This window comes from Nymphaea colorata, chromosome 8, assembly GCF_008831285.2.
Source record: "Nymphaea colorata isolate Beijing-Zhang1983 chromosome 8, ASM883128v2, whole genome shotgun sequence".
Taxonomy (NCBI): Eukaryota; Viridiplantae; Streptophyta; class Magnoliopsida; order Nymphaeales; family Nymphaeaceae; genus Nymphaea; species Nymphaea colorata.
The window spans coordinates 18145500-18160720 of NC_045145.1; the positions used below are offsets into that span (position 1 = coordinate 18145500).

At 40.4% G+C, this 15221-nt stretch overlaps 2 protein-coding genes across 2 annotated transcripts; one reads left to right on the forward strand and one right to left on the reverse strand.

Annotated features, from left to right (window-relative positions):
• Positions 1-1003: 1003 nt before the first annotated feature.
• Positions 1004-5160, forward strand: LOC116258359 (plasmodesmata-located protein 6-like). The gene is made up of 3 exons (XM_031635479.2): positions 1004-2412; positions 4030-4146; positions 4841-5160. Exons 1-3 carry the CDS (start codon positions 1665-1667, stop codon positions 4846-4848), a joined length of 873 nt encoding a protein of 290 aa, XP_031491339.1. The 5' UTR covers positions 1004-1664; the 3' UTR covers positions 4849-5160.
• A 4444-nt stretch (positions 5161-9604) lies between these two features.
• On the reverse strand, positions 9605-14795 carry LOC116258809 (ubiquitin-conjugating enzyme E2 variant 1D-like). The gene is made up of 5 exons (XM_031636216.2): positions 14431-14795; positions 10376-10515; positions 10174-10299; positions 9972-10098; positions 9605-9865 (listed from the first exon to the last, which is right to left on the reverse strand). The coding sequence occupies exons 1-5, from the start codon at positions 14456-14458 to the stop codon at positions 9807-9809; spliced, it is 480 nt and encodes a 159-aa protein (XP_031492076.1). The 5' UTR covers positions 14459-14795; the 3' UTR covers positions 9605-9806.
• Between the last annotated feature and the right edge of the window lie 426 nt (positions 14796-15221).

The following is a 15221-nucleotide window of genomic DNA, read 5'->3' on the forward strand; positions in this document are numbered from 1 at the left end:
AGAAGAAGTTGCTCTTCTTTTAAAGAGGTTTATGGAATCCCTTTTTCATGAGGCGACAAAATCCCAACGCTTTCCCCAAAGTTTTTTCTCAGCTGTCAAAATGCTCTTTCCGCATCACCACTTCTCTTGCCTGTAAAACAGGGAAAGCTCGATACAGTAAGCTTTCCCAACTGCCCACCGCATTGTAAGTAACGTCGATCGTCCTAGCTGCATGTGGTTGGGGCTCCATTCGGTCCCGTGGGTGTTTAGATTCATCTAATTGTTGGCAGTAGGAACGCTACGCGAGTGTCTTAATGAATGTGCTTCAAAGAATGAATGAAGCCGATTCAGAAGATACTACAATTAATAAAAGTAATCACAGGCTCACTAAGTAGCTGAGTATGGGCCTCGAGTGGGTTCTTCATCTAAAACATCAAAAAATAAATACTTGGTCGATGGATGAAAGGGTGTCACCTTTGTGAACCCCAAAAACCCGCCGGATTTTAGGGCACTTACCCCATACGGTTGATGGACATAACTTGGAGTAATGCACCGATGTGGGCCTAAAAGTTGAAATATTTCATCTATTATGTCACCGGACATCATCCTGATTTTTGGTCATGAAAGCTGTAGGACGCCATGCCACTTTATGTGGCTTAATTGGGCACGACACCCAACTCATTTGCAACCGCCATTGGAGCTTAGGACCACCCTATCTACATGTACCCACTCAACCTGTCTACTGCCAGAGCCGCTTCAATAATATGGACGTTCAGCAATGGATGAGGGAGTTTTGAAATCTGCCAACCGATCTGGCCTTGAACTGGTGCTCCATTTTAAGATTATTAGCTAGAATCTTGTAGTTTTCGTTTGAGAGTTATAAATCTTACACGAGAAGGGAGCATTTTAATGAAGTGCCTTGCCGCGGTGGGGATCTCCCATGTGAGCTCCACAAAAATTTCTTTATTTTCATATTGGTGACTTTCATGTATGTCAGTGGTCTTATAAGTAAGTGGGTTTCTGGCTCCGCGACTGCCTCGTCGACTTCATTGCCTGCGTAATTGAGGTGCATATGAAGACACAGACGCGTCAACAACTGAGTTGATTCAGGAATTAGAAATACCAATTGGTTTGTGATTTTTACTGTCTGGTAAGTCTTAGCGGCTTCTCTGCTGGTTTCTTATGAACATGAGTTTAGGAAGAAGCCACACGACAAACATAGAGGGAGAACCCATACTGCCTGGAGCAACCAACAATAGGTACTAACACTCTCTCTAGCGGTTGGGTGGTTAAATTGTATTGATGCGTACATGTAGATGTGCAGATACAAAGAGAAGTATTTAGAAGAGGGTCCGCGGCCTCACGCTCATGAGACTCCGCCACCACCACCACCCTTCGTAACCTTCTCGTCCTTCCCCGCCCTCCTCCTCCTCCTCCGACCGTTCTCCTCCGCCTTTCCTCCACCATTCCTTGCCTCGCATCGAGAGAGAAGAGCCGTTCAGTTTTCTCACCTAAGATAAGGAAAGGAAAGGGCGGACAAAAAGGAGGAAGAAAGGAGGATAAAGGGGAGCTAGCAGATAGTGGAGCAGGAAAAGAAGAGAGAGAGCGAGAGAGAATCAATTGATCCCCACATTCTTTCTCGACTCGGCCCATCCTCCATCCAAAACCCGAAGGCAAAAGGAAAAATGCCAACTCCAAGGCCACCTTCCTCTTCCTCCTTCCTTCCCTTCTTCCTCCTCTTCATCAGCTTCTTCCCTGCCACCATACGCTCCGCCTCCTCGTATTCCTTTATTTATGGCGGGTGCTCGCAGCAGCGCTACTTCACCCCCTCGCCCTACCAGTCCAACCTCGATTCTGTCCTCGCCTCCCTCGCCAATGCCGCCTTCTCCGACCTATACGCCCACTTCACCGTCGGCAAAGACGGGGACCCGACTACCATAACCGGGCTTTTCCAATGCCGCGGCGACCTCACGGCCGGCGGCGGCGACTGCTCCCACTGCGTCCAGGACGCCATCGGGCAGCTGCACCCGCTCTGCCCGCAGGCCTGCGGGGCCTCCCTGCAGCTCGACTCCTGCTTCGTCAAGTACGACAACGCCACCTTCCTCGGCGTGCTAGACACCACCCTCATCTACAAGAAGTGCAGCTCCTCGGCTGCCAACGCCTACGACTCCGACTTCCTCGGCCGCCGGGACGACGTGCTGCGCCAGCTCTCCTCCGGAGGGTCGTACTTTCGGACGGCGAGCTCCTCGGGGTTTGTGCTTGGGGAGGCGCAGTGCCTGGGGGACCTGAGCTCGGGGGATTGCACGCAGTGCGTGACGGAGGCGGTGGAGAGGCTGAGGGAGGTTTGCGGGTCGGCTCTCTCCGGCGATGTCTACCTTGGCAAGTGCTACGCCCGCTACTCCTCCGCCGGCCTCTACTCCCATGCCAGCCACGGTGAGCTCCACCGGACCCTCTCTCTCTCTCTCTCTCTCTCTCTCTCTCTCTCTCTCTGTATATAGACATCTGCGTCACAAGGATACGTACGTGTCTGAGATGATCAATGACGCCATTTCAGTCGTTTAGGAGGTTCTTTTTTATTTTCCTTCTCGATTAATAAATGTAGTTTTTGATGTTCGATTACATCTAAAATGAGTGAAATAAAAGTAAAAATGAGTAAGGAAACTAAAAAATAATGTATAGTGAAGGAAATGTGTGATGCTTCTTATTTAAGTTAATTCATGTGCAATCTAAATTGCGCAATTACGTCTTAAATGTAGAACGCACAAGATTCTTCTCTGATCCCCAAACTCTGACCAGACAAGTTAATCTTTATAGCGTAGAACCTATAAAGCCAACTCCCCAATAGGAGGTCCATTTGAATGAACATAATGAATTTTTGTAGAACTTGGTTCAACAATCTAAATAAGTGGAATTTCATAGGCATGAAGATTGTGTCCACTCATAGGATATGAATAAAGAGTGAATGACCTTTTCAGTTTCCGTTTAAACATAGACGTAGGTGCTCATCTCTCTCCTGATTTTTATGATTTGGAGTCGAAAAGCAATTCAAGGCCCAAACCCCATGCACTCCCTTTATTATATCTTGAACAAATAGGAATTGTTTCATTAAATTCTTTAATGCATCTCATCCGTCAACTAGAGATGTATAAATTCTTTAATTCATCTAGCCCGAATCATATGTACCACATATACGTGGCCCTGTTTCAACAAAAACTAAAACAATGGGACTTCAAAATGGATATGAGGTAGGCATAATGAGGTCCTTTCACAAGTTAAAAATCGGATCCGATAACATTTCAGGGTCTAGACCTAACGATTTTTTATCATGAAATATGGCCCATCGACTTCGAAGATAAGAAATTCATCACATACAGTTTACCCCTTTGTCCCTCTTTGTGGTAGATTTTGGTCTTATGTGACACCTTTTACTATGGTGTAACATTTCTTTCCTGTGACATTTATTATATAAAGTGGTCTGGCTCGTGAAGGATTCCCCAGTTTTAAAGGAAGAGAAGAAAAGCAAAACCTTTTTCAAGATAGCACCCGCAACAATATATAATGTCATCATTCCCATGGTCCACCAAAGTCATATCTGTAAGTAGAGGAGGTAAATCCAAGGGGTTTTAGATTTTCTTGTAAGGGTTCAGGTCAAGTTTTACCTCTTAACCATTGTCAGTGGTTTTTCATAGGGATTTTTGTTAGTAAAGCATTGGGGTGACCTGACATCTACTCGCTCAAGTTAGTATAATGTTACGTACATATAATATTTAGTCATTTGGCATCATCCGGCAGTAAAGGATGATTTCAATTTTTGTTATACACATGTGTATAATCAATTTCACAGTACAGGAACTACGATTTATACACTTTGAAAAAGTAACTTAGTTTACTTGTAAATGATACTAAAGCATAGCAAAACAACAGGAAAGCCATGTTACAGTGGAGACATTTTAAACTATGCCAAACCAGCTAGACGCTGTTGTGCTTTATACAGACATGGAGGTGGGTGTCTGAGGAATTTTCCCCTCGTTTTTTTCTGGGTTGTTGCAGATTCACAGGGTGGAGATGAGGCGGGGAAGACGCTGGCCATAATCATCGGGTTGTTCGCTGGCGTTGCCCTCATCATTGTCTTCCTTTCCTTCCTCAGGAAGGTCTGTAGCGGCAAAGGTAAGAAACTACACACCGCACTTATTTATTCCATTCTCCTTGTCCTCTTTCTCTTTTGCTTTCACCGATTCAAGTTTCTTTGCCTTAACGAGATTAAAGATCAGAAAAAGCAAATCCAAGGAGGTACATCACCTGATCTAGGTGGGGCATGGTTTTCTAATTATAATTATAGAAGGGAGACCTGCACTTAACGTGTCCTCCTTGCCACTGTGCTACAAGTATGCAGTGCAGCTATCTGTGACTACTGACCATATATCCATCGAACAACGGAGGCTTGACTCTTCTAAAGTTTTAGAGAATGAAGTTACATAGCCAAGTCCATTAGGGGAGTAACTGGTTACCCTACAGTTTTTGAGATTTTGGGTCTTTCAACTCTACCTGCAGATTCATCTGTGTTCAATTTTTAATGTAGTTAGATTATCAGAACCCCAAATGTTACCGTCCTGAACGATTTTTCATTCAAACAATGCCATAGGATATGATCGGCGTAATCTGCCTGATTTGCCGATCTAAAAGGGAAAAAAAGGGTGGTGCTGCCCTCAAATATTTACAGAAAAGATAGAAAATCCTGCCTTTGGAAGATGGGAGCTCATGAATTTGAACATCTTCTTCGCAAAGCAAGATCAAAGCATGAATTTGAGCATGTTCTTCGGTGCTCACTGAGGATAATAACACCTTTTGTTTGTTAATGCAGGGTACTGAAAGGGAGAAGACAGCGCTCTGTGGAATTTTGCTCATTTGGGGACGAAAGTCGGAAATTGAACTTGTAATTTATGGTTTCAGGCTTTCTTCAAACCTCTTAAAGTTGGTGGGATTCCACCTTTTCCCCCTTTCTCTTGTATTTTTGTCCTTCCCCATCCTCGATTTTTACCGTTTGCCTGAAAGGTCAGAAATGATGCTGTTACTTTCAACCTCAATGGTTGGTACCTAAACGGTGTAGCAGGTGCATCAAAAGAAGTGTGAAGAAAGTTACTTTGGAATGAAGCATGAGTGAATGGTGACCGTCTACCACTACACACCGCCGGCATAAAGGGTAGCTTCTGGATATTTCCATGGCGAAATTGTTTCCATGGTCGTTGGCGAGTCCCAAACTGGTCGCTGTCTACTGTTAACTTCTCAGGGAACGATCGATTGGCCCTTGACAGAAAAAGTAAATCGAAGTAATAACTTTTGAATCTAATTCTCTGATAAGGAGGATCGCAGTATATAAATCATGTTCTGTCTCCAAGCGTGGGAAGATCATTTCTTCGTCAAACGGAAGAAAATCGTAATCTAAAGCAATCAAGTGAGCTTAACAATCCCCAAGGAGTTAACAACTCTTTCTTTAGCTTTCTGGCTTCTCCTCTCTCTCTCTCTCTCTCTGAATTTTTACGGGGCACCAATACGTAAATAAAAAATTATTCAAAAATATCAATATAAAAGTAGAAAGTTTTTGAAGATCTCAATGGGCACTTGACACGCTTGGAAGGGAATGAGAGTTCAAAAGCGTAGTGAAAATCTTAAAAAGTTCATGAGCTTTGCTTCCACTTTCACTGCCACAGGTAATGTCACTTTATTCGAATTATTGGTTGCCGTCGACATATTCTTGGCCTCACAATATGATAATGAAGAATATTACGACAATCACGGCTTCATTGGCTCCAAGTTAGTTAAAAAATAGAACAATGAATATTACTGTGCGATATTCTTGCTCCTTTTATGCGCCACTCAGGGCCTCTCTAGGTGCTTTATATTCTCGCTTTTGCAACTTGATGGGCCTTCCTTACAAAATCTGATGGAATCCTTCTCTCTTTTTCAATTATTTTATTTTATATTTTCTTTCCTTTTTTTTTCCTTTCATCTTCCCACATCTGCCTTACTTGCTTCTTTATCATCTCTAATCTTGCCAAGTTAATTAGTTTTGACACAATCACTGTAACTAAAAGGTTTCAACATAGACTCAAGGTTGGCATAGTGGGAGGGGGTGCCGCTGCCATCCGGACAGTCTGCGCTTCGAATCACATGGACATCATCCTCTCCCGCAAGCTGAAGCAAGATACACATCTAAGCATCGAAGACTGAGTTTTCCTTCACAATATATCCAAAAGAGGGTTTAGAAACAAAAGAAGGAAAGGAAGAAGGGGTTTCTCATGAACTTTCTTGTGATCATTGAATTTTTATTCCTCCTTGTCAATTTGATCATTTGCAATATTGGCGTAGCTTTAGAGGAATAAAGTGTTCCTTGTCCACATCCCAATTAGTACTGTTTGTTTATATTTTTAAAAACAACTAGTGTCCTTTGAAGTGCTGGCACTTAAATTATCAACAGCATGACTCGCATTATTAGGCCCAACTTCATGTCTCCCTAGTTGTGCATTTGGAAAGTTAGGCACATCCAATGATTCGATTTGATCTGATTGGATCAAGTTGTGGTCTACAGCCTACATAAATTCTTGCTGATTTGACATTCAAACAAGTCACGGAATTCGAATATCTCCATCTAACAAAAATTATTAACCTCCCATTTGTTTTATTGATGTAGGATTTCCTTTTTTTCGAGAAAAACAAGTGAAACTTGGAAAAACATGACATCAAACAATTCGGAAGAAGTTTCCTTTTCTTCTTATAAAGCATTGTCTATAAACAATACCTCGCAGGACAATCTTCTTTCCATGCAATAGAAGCCAAAAGCTGGAAAAGCTTCTAGGGTCTCTTTACAACTGTTAGATTCTCCAAAAAGAAAAAGATGAAATACACGACAAAGTCAAGTAATTTCTACTAATATATAGCGTTATAATTGGTCGAGGACTAGGGATAGATTTAAAAATCAACCATTATTAAATGAAGATAAGTTAAAATGCAGATAAGTGTTGCTAATAGCAGAACTATGGCCACTAAGTGCTAAAGAAAATCACGAAAACGGTGTGTGATGTTACATATCTCACACAATCTCATCATCTTTTCAACAGGACAACTTTTTATATAGGCTGCTAATGGAGTTGTTAATTATTTGGTTTATTAAATATTGACTTTGGCTAATCATAGAACTAAAGCCAACCTGACCAAAAGGAATTAACAGCAAGCAACCCTAAAGTGCTGCTGCCACAATCATGCATTGTGGCACACTAATTTGAGTTTAGCTTGTTATTGGCGGACGCGACCAGAAACTTTAATTTAAACCTCAAAACTAATGACTGAAAGAACAGGAGGACTTCAAATTGTAATACAAAAGCATGCAACTTCAAAGCTCCAACATGCATGCAGTATATTTTGGATGCAGCCTCATAATAGAAAAGCCTTTCTCAATGTGGTATTTATTCGGGAAAGAGAAGAGCAAAGACATTTTCAAGGTAAAATTTGTGCATGTCTGTTGAAAGCTTCACCTTATTGTAAAACTTGAAAGGAACTCTTGTAACCAAGAGATTTGGTGAACAGTCGGATTTAAAGTCAAAAAAATAATAAGAACCCATTATGATGTTGACCTTGGTTGGTTTTCTTGAATGTAAAATGAAATGCAAGTCCGATAAAAATCCATGAAAACAAACGAGCAATACCTTCCCCGCAGTCTGCAGACCTTCACGAACTTTTATTTCACGTGAGTTTGACTGTATAATATCAGAGATGAGCATAGAGGATGCACTCTCAGAGAAACTCGCTGAAAAGAATCTGAAATTTTTCTAAGCTTTCATGCAAAAAATGATTCAGATGTGTGTGGTTTATAGGCAATAAAACTTACGCATTTTCCTTGCCAACCAAATGGCTCATATGTCAAATGTGAATACTGTATCTACAAATAATAGCGCTTAAATCACCAATATGAATTGATCCTTTTCCGTGTAAACTTACCAATAATTAAGAAATCCCTTCAAGTTGATTTGGGTGGCCAAGCTCATCCCGTTCCCATAAATTTTCCATTACGTCACTGAAGGTAATAGCTTCAGTTATTAGAGCCATCAGCCATGTTTGGATAAAACGCAAGACAATGAAGCAATGGTATTGCTCTTTGGGTAGGCAAGTGAAAATTTTCAGGTGTTGTTTATGGTTCAAAGTTTTTCATGTCATACTGTGTACCACATTTCCAGACAACCCTGTACAGATTTTACACATTTCCAGTGGGAAAGTGACCTCTAACTTTTTCCCTTGAAAATTTTCACAAGCCGTACAGCATGAGATGTTCGAATCGATGAAAGCCTTATTGCCATCTGGAGGCCGTTGAGAAAGATTAGGCTTAGCATCAATAGCAGCAGGAAGCAATGAGCTGGTTTAACTTGAGTTCCGCCCTAACCACCGGCATTTTTGAAGCCAAGAACTATGGAGTTCTAGCAGCCTTTTTGTGAGCTAAAATTCTTTCTGCCTCCTCGGACACAATCTCAGCATGTACACCCACAAGACCGGCTTGTACAAAGAGTGGCACCATGAGATCCGAGACCATGACTACTTGTATTAACAACCAAGGACTCTCCCTCTATGCCCACTCCGTGGGTACACCTCTTCATCTTCGACCACTGTTTCAAACACCATCAAATTCAGAATCATACCAAAATCCTGACAAATCAATGGGCATCGCGGATGGCCGTCGAAGGCAGAGAGTTAAGATTTTATTTTGTCATTTCATTTGTTAAAAGCCTCTCTCTCTCTCTCTCTCTCTCTCTCTGTGTGTGTGTCTAGGGTGCAGTGCAACATCAAGTTCCTCTGTAACCTGCTAAGTGATCAACCTCAAATTTTATTGCCAAAATGAATCTACAAAAACCGATAAAGAACGAAAGAGGGCACAAGCAGTTAAAATGCGCCCCACATCGTCTTAGATTCCTTGAAGATGGGATCAAGAAAAAGCTTAACAACCTGAGCAGGTGGATTACAATTAGAAATGTACAAAGAACTCCTAAACTGGAAAAATAACGATGCAGCCGAGAGATTGTAGGCCAGAAAAAGGCCAGCGCCCTTTTGTTTACTAAAAAAACCTACTTAAACAAAAAATGAAAGGAATTACAATAAGCAAAAACTCAAAACCCGCAAACTTTGGTTCACATATTGCTAATGCACCAGCAACTTGTTTCAAGAAAACTCCAACGTTGACATGCAAACATTTTCATTTCCTGAAGAGAATAAAACTATTAGACATCTAATTATGCGTATCTAATTATCTCCCCCATGGCCATTAAGAAAAAGGCCTGAGTTGTGTTTCGAACATAGATTACAGTTAGAAACTTTCCTAGCTTACCGTTCACCATCGAATTCTCATGAATAAAAAGAAAAAAAAAATTGTGAATAAGTATGTTGGGCAGAATGAGAATTCCGGAGACCGAATAGATTCACAACCAGCTTGTAAAGGTTGAAGCTGGATTTCAACAGGGCAAAGCCACACCAGGCTCCAATAAAAATTTGAGTAATGGAGTAAAAATCGTAGACTATACATTAAACAGCACGGTTTTCCAAGCTAGAAGTCGATATTTCCGGACGTGTTCTACGCATTCAAAGGTAACGTGAATGATTCATTTGATATTTTTATTTATAATGCAACATTGCATGCCCACACGTACTTCTAGGGCCCAAACTCCAATGTTTTGTAAAATAACCAGAAGTTGTCTTTAGCGAAATAATCCTGAAAGAAGAGGAACCTTGTACAAAGATCCTCATCAGCCCCACCGTTCATTAGCTACATATTTACATGCACAAATCACTTAGAGGATGGAACACCTAAGAACGATGTGTTTCTGATCAACCCGTTGATCCTCATTACCTGAAAATAAAGAGGGAAAAAAAATTGAGATGCAGAGAGTTCACAATGCAGTATCCCTACCAAAAATAGATCCTTGGAGAAGTCTAGAACCATAAATTCAACCAACCTTCAATTGGTTGAAGAAGCTTCCTGTTCTGAGGCAATGCCATTTCTTTCTTGAGATGGATCAGGATATCCTCCATAGTGCATTCACGTTGCCAATTCCCAAGAACAGTAAATTGGTTCGGGTCGACCTAAACAAGGAAGACAAAACGGTGACAAAATGCTAAGACAAAGAAAAGGAAATCAGCAGAAATCAGTTGATATACAAATCCAGTTTCTTGATCAACGCAGGTCATGTTTATTCGAGTCTGGAATCTGACTGTTGGAGGCCTATCTGGATAATCTTTGTCACAGAACAGTTTCAACTGATAAATCTTTCCTTCGTGCACAGTCTGAAGACCAAAAAGGAGATTTTGGTCAGGCACAAAAAATGAAAATCAAACGTCAAAGTGGTCTAAAGGAACATACGCCAGGAGGCCCAATAATGGTTCCAGTCCATGATCGCATGTATATATCATCAGCATCATCCATCCCATAGCTGACAGTCCCATCGCCAATACCCTTTTCTCCCCTTTCAAGTTCTTCAAGCAGTCTGAAATTTCTAGGTACTGCACCAGCATCCATCAAACACAGCCATTAAACATGTAGAGGACATGAATGAATAGCAGAGAATTTAATTTGAAACCAAAAATGATGCCTCTTTTAGATGCTTGTTTTGTACTATGGAGAATCATGATTGCATATACACTTACAGAACACAAGATACATCTAATTGATAAAGTATTGAATGAAAACAGAAACAAGAATCACTGTAAGGACCAATCCATGTAAGATGGATTCAGCTTTCTACTGGACAAGGGCTCATATTTTTAACTCCAATACCGGAATACCCTATATGTCAAAAAGAATAAACAAGACATGGCGACCCCATGTTATCCTTGTGTCACATTCTACAGGAATAAGAAAGAGTGATGCAAAACAGAAACAAGAAACATGACAAATAAAACCCTCAAAAAGAAAAAAAAAATCCTCAAAAATTACAATCACAGTCCATGACATAACTTCACCTGAACAGAATCAAATTTACACCTACTTCTAGCATCTAACGCTCAAACTTCAAGGTAGGGTCAGAATATATCATGTTAAGGGGCACTAGAAGTGGCAAAAGCATTCAAGGATAATCATTCCTTATGTATTTGTTCTGTTCTCATTCATTCAAGTAATACATGCTTTCGTTCTTTTAAGTTATACACATATAAACAAAGACATAGGTGCAACAAGGCAAAAAAAATTGTACAACTACACACTCTGTTTCAGAGTTTCTGCATTTTCACTTTGATGGAATAGTAAGTTCAGAAAGTCTAGTTTGTTGAGTGCCCCTGTAGGAAGGAAGCGTCAAAGTTTAAGGATAGGAAGGAAGAATTACAACGTGGGAGAAATTATGGGGTCAAAACAAAAACATTTTGAGATGGTTTACACTGTAAGGGACTTTTAGCCATGACGAAACCAGTAACACGCTGCATAATACTAACAAAGCTATGAAAACATTTGCAAATGCTACTTGTTAAAAATTCAAAAGGATATTCCAGTTGAGAACAGGACCATGAGTATAAATTTTAAGACCCACTGAATTAGGACCTTAAAACTTAAAAGCATCCCATGAAGCATGAGTATCCCATAAAGCATCCAACTCATATTCCCCACCCAGAGATATAGCCTACAATCACTACAAAGGGTGAGGTTGACAGTATTAACAGGAACCATAAGACACCTATCACCAGGGCTACTGTCATGGAACAGGTGTCTCATAACACTCTCTCCTGTCCGCACCCCTGGCATTCTAACAGCTTCATGTTTAAAAACAGGAGGTTTTAGACTGAGTATCTCAAAACACTTGGTGCTGCATTTGATTATTGAGATTTACTTTTGACATGAAGTATCTCAAAAGTACATTTTGGGGCACTCCATTCCCAGAGAATGTTTATGTCAAAAATACATTTTGGGACACTCCATCCTCCCCCATAGAATGTGCATTCTCAAATTTACATGAAGTTCCGTAAAAGATAAAATAAAAAACAAGACCAAAGGCACATTTGAGACTAAAAATGACAGAAGTTCCATGTCGTCATTAAGAGTCTGAGACTATACCTGTGTTTTTTATTATGTTCAACAAAAGAAGGGAAAGAAAAGAAAAGAAAATTTCCATGTATGCAATCCATATGAGAGAGAGGGAAGAGCAAGCGAGGAAAAGAGGTTGGTAGTTGTTGGTTTCCCTTTAGTGGAGCAAATCCCATTTTTGAAATAGTTGGATTCGCTCCTTGAAGATAGCTGCTTGTCTGAAACAGTAAAAATCGATCGTTTGTTGTTTCTACATAACAGAGATTTCTTATGTCAGGTTATGCAGTTCTATATGGAATAATATACGTGGACATAATTTCACACAGAATATTTGGGACTTTCAAGATTTGTCCTGCTCCCTAAGATCAACAACCGAAGACGTATAAATATATAAATAAAATTTTTATATTTTTTTCTCTTTTTTATTGGTTTGATGCAAGTGCACCAAAACATTATTCTAAAACTAATACTTTATTCATCAAACCACTCGTTTTCTGAAGGACTTGGATACTAAGAATTATCCTACAAAACAACATACAGTTGTTTTACTTTTACAGGCATTTCTCCACCAAACTTTCTGCAAGAACGAACTTTTAGTATTTATAACATGCATCCACATTAGTTACTGCAAATGCATTGGGAAATATATGCATGTAAGCATGTCCATATGTACATATGCCTTTTGTGGATATATATACTATATACACACATATGTAGACATACACACATACTGTACACTTATATTTGTTCTTGTTCTGCCAGGCTGAACATAATAAAAAACTTTCTTTGAACAAGAGTACATTATAATAGTTTGTATCCACGTCGTCATTAAGAGTATGAGACTATACCTGTGTTTGCTTCACAACTGTTTGGCAGAAAGCTATCAATGCTGACAAGAGTATCAAAGGGAAACATTTCAAAAACAAGTTATTGAGACACTACTACTAAAGAGAGTATAATATATCATCTTCCTAAGAACTGAATTAATATCCAATAGATTGGGTGAATTTGCTCCAAATGAATTAGTGTAGATATCTGCCCATACATGTATTGAGCACCATCACTACACCATCTTCAATCATGTTGCCTATACACTCTATCATACATAAGAGAATTACACGGTTCAAAGTTCATGGTTCATACTGCTTTCAGCTAAATGACTTGTTAATGCTAAAAGCCTAAAAGATACATGTGTCATCCTATTCCTGTTGCAAGAGAATTATAGTTCAAGACAGGCTTTATGGATGTAACAGCATTACATCTTAAAATTTCAAAAGGTCAAAGCATGCATGGATAGATAAATTCCCTTTTCCTTTTCTTCCATAGGAGATTATTTACACATTGTATTCCAGGTCAGGGTCATAGTTATCGTGTGAAATCAGACTCCAGCTTATCTTCAGATAATAGCACCCAAATTGGAGTCCAAGTCCTACCCTAATCAGCTAGATAAGATTAAGAAAAATTCGTGAAAGCTAAGCATGCTTGGATCGTAGCCTGATTAGTCACCTAGGTGAAATAGTCATAACAAACCGCCAAACCTCAAAACAGAAGGATTTTGTGAGACAATAATCCAGGAGACCTGACAGAAAGAAATCTCAAACGAAAAATCACTGCTGCAACGAACTTCATTGACATAAAACCCCCCTCCTAGACTCCTACAGAATCTCAGACCTCATCAGAAGGGGAAACGAGAAAAAAGTGGGGGAATCAGAAAGTGATGCTTAAGGAGCCCACAGGAAATAAGGGTCCTTGTTATCGCCAACCTATCCTAAATCACAACGACAAAGTTCTCCATGGTCTTCAATAAAACCACATTTTCTCATAGTTAGTCCAAGTATGAGGTTCCGACAACACTTCTCACTATCAGCATTCCCTGATTACCATGTAACACATGGACCGAGAATGCGCAACAGTTTGGCCATTACGGTCCCCGCGTGCAATTATAAACAAATCAACTACGCTACCCAGAATTCTTGTTCTGACTACCAATTCATGAACTAAAAAAATGCTTCTTGAGAACACCAACTTAAAGAAAACACAAAGGAAGATACAAAGAGAAAAGGACGAAAATCCCTTGACATACAAAGAGAAAAGGAAGAAAATCCCCTGATGAAACAAGCACCTCAGTGTCGGAAATGAATAAATTCCAATGCCATGATAAACAAGACAGAGTTAAAAAAAAAACACAGACGCGGCAACACCAACAATCACATAAGGCGTCTATTGTAGTCAACTGAGGTAAGCACCGAAACAAAAGGACCGCTGGCAAAAGACAAGCACCGAGAAAGCCAATTTCGGAAACATATGCCCGCAATCGCATAAGCAGTATGCGTAAAAGCAAGAACAATGAAAGCATAGGAAAAACAAGGCAAAACAGAGAAAAGGTTATAGTTCGAGCTACTCACCCACAACCCTAGATCCTTCCGAGCCCATCTCCGTGCCTTCTCCTAAGTTCTCGATCTTCGAGTCGAAGAAGAAGCAGCAGCTCCCCAACTCTCAACTGCCCCTGCAAATTCAGGGTGGTTTTCGAAACCCCACTCTCTCTCTCTCTCTCAGAGAAAAGTTTTCCGCGTTTTATTTAATGAGATAAATAGCGACGATACCAAGACAAACCCCCTTTCTTTTCTCCTTTCCTATTTTTCTTTTCACCATTCGTAATTTATCGGTTAGAATTTGGACGGCCGAGATGCAATGATTAAGCAAATGGGTTGGCTGAGATTCGAGATGTGGGCATCACCAAATGCAACCTCTCATTGGATACAGCCACGGAGATTCTGATTTGGATTTGGATATCAAAAAAAGATTGCACTGAATCTTTTGGTAACTAGGCACGCCTTTTATTAAGCAAATCCCATATAAAAACCTTAGAAAGTAAAATCTCGAAGCTGTTTTATGCCTTTGGGTAAGGTGGAGAACAATCTCACCTCCCTTCGTGAGAGCCAAAGCTATGAAAGCTAAAACTTGCTTACATGTAACGTTAACAAATAAATAACGTCAACGGCCTTGCAGTTCTTGTTCAAGTGAATGTGTGAAATGGATCCTATCGGATGTTGACCTCATTATGTTGGTCATGCATGCAGCTACTCGCGTCGGCGTCGCCCACATATGGCATTACTTTCTGTGGGATGTCACCTTTGTTCTTGGCTACAAGGCCCGGATCTAGTCTGCAAGACCTGCAAAGCCAGGTTGATCCAGC

Bases quoted from the DNA above. Each gene is read 5' to 3' on its own strand.
- LOC116258359 (XM_031635479.2), top strand. From the start codon at position 1,665: ATGCCAACTCCAAGGCCACCTTCCTCTTCCTCCTTCCTTCCCTTCTTC. The intron at 2,413-4,029 runs GTGAGCTCCACC...GGGTTGTTGCAG, and splicing joins CTACTCCCATGCCAGCCACG to ATTCACAGGGTGGAGATGAG.
- LOC116258809 (XM_031636216.2), bottom strand. From the start codon at position 14,458: ATGGGCTCGGAAGGATCTAGGGTTGTGG. The intron at 10,099-10,173 runs GTATATCAACTG...TTCCTTGTTTAG, and splicing joins TTGATCAAGAAACTGGATTT to GTCGACCCGAACCAATTTAC. The intron at 9,866-9,971 runs GTTGGTTGAATT...CTTTATTTTCAG, and splicing joins GCTTCTTCAACCAATTGAAG to GTAATGAGGATCAACGGGTT.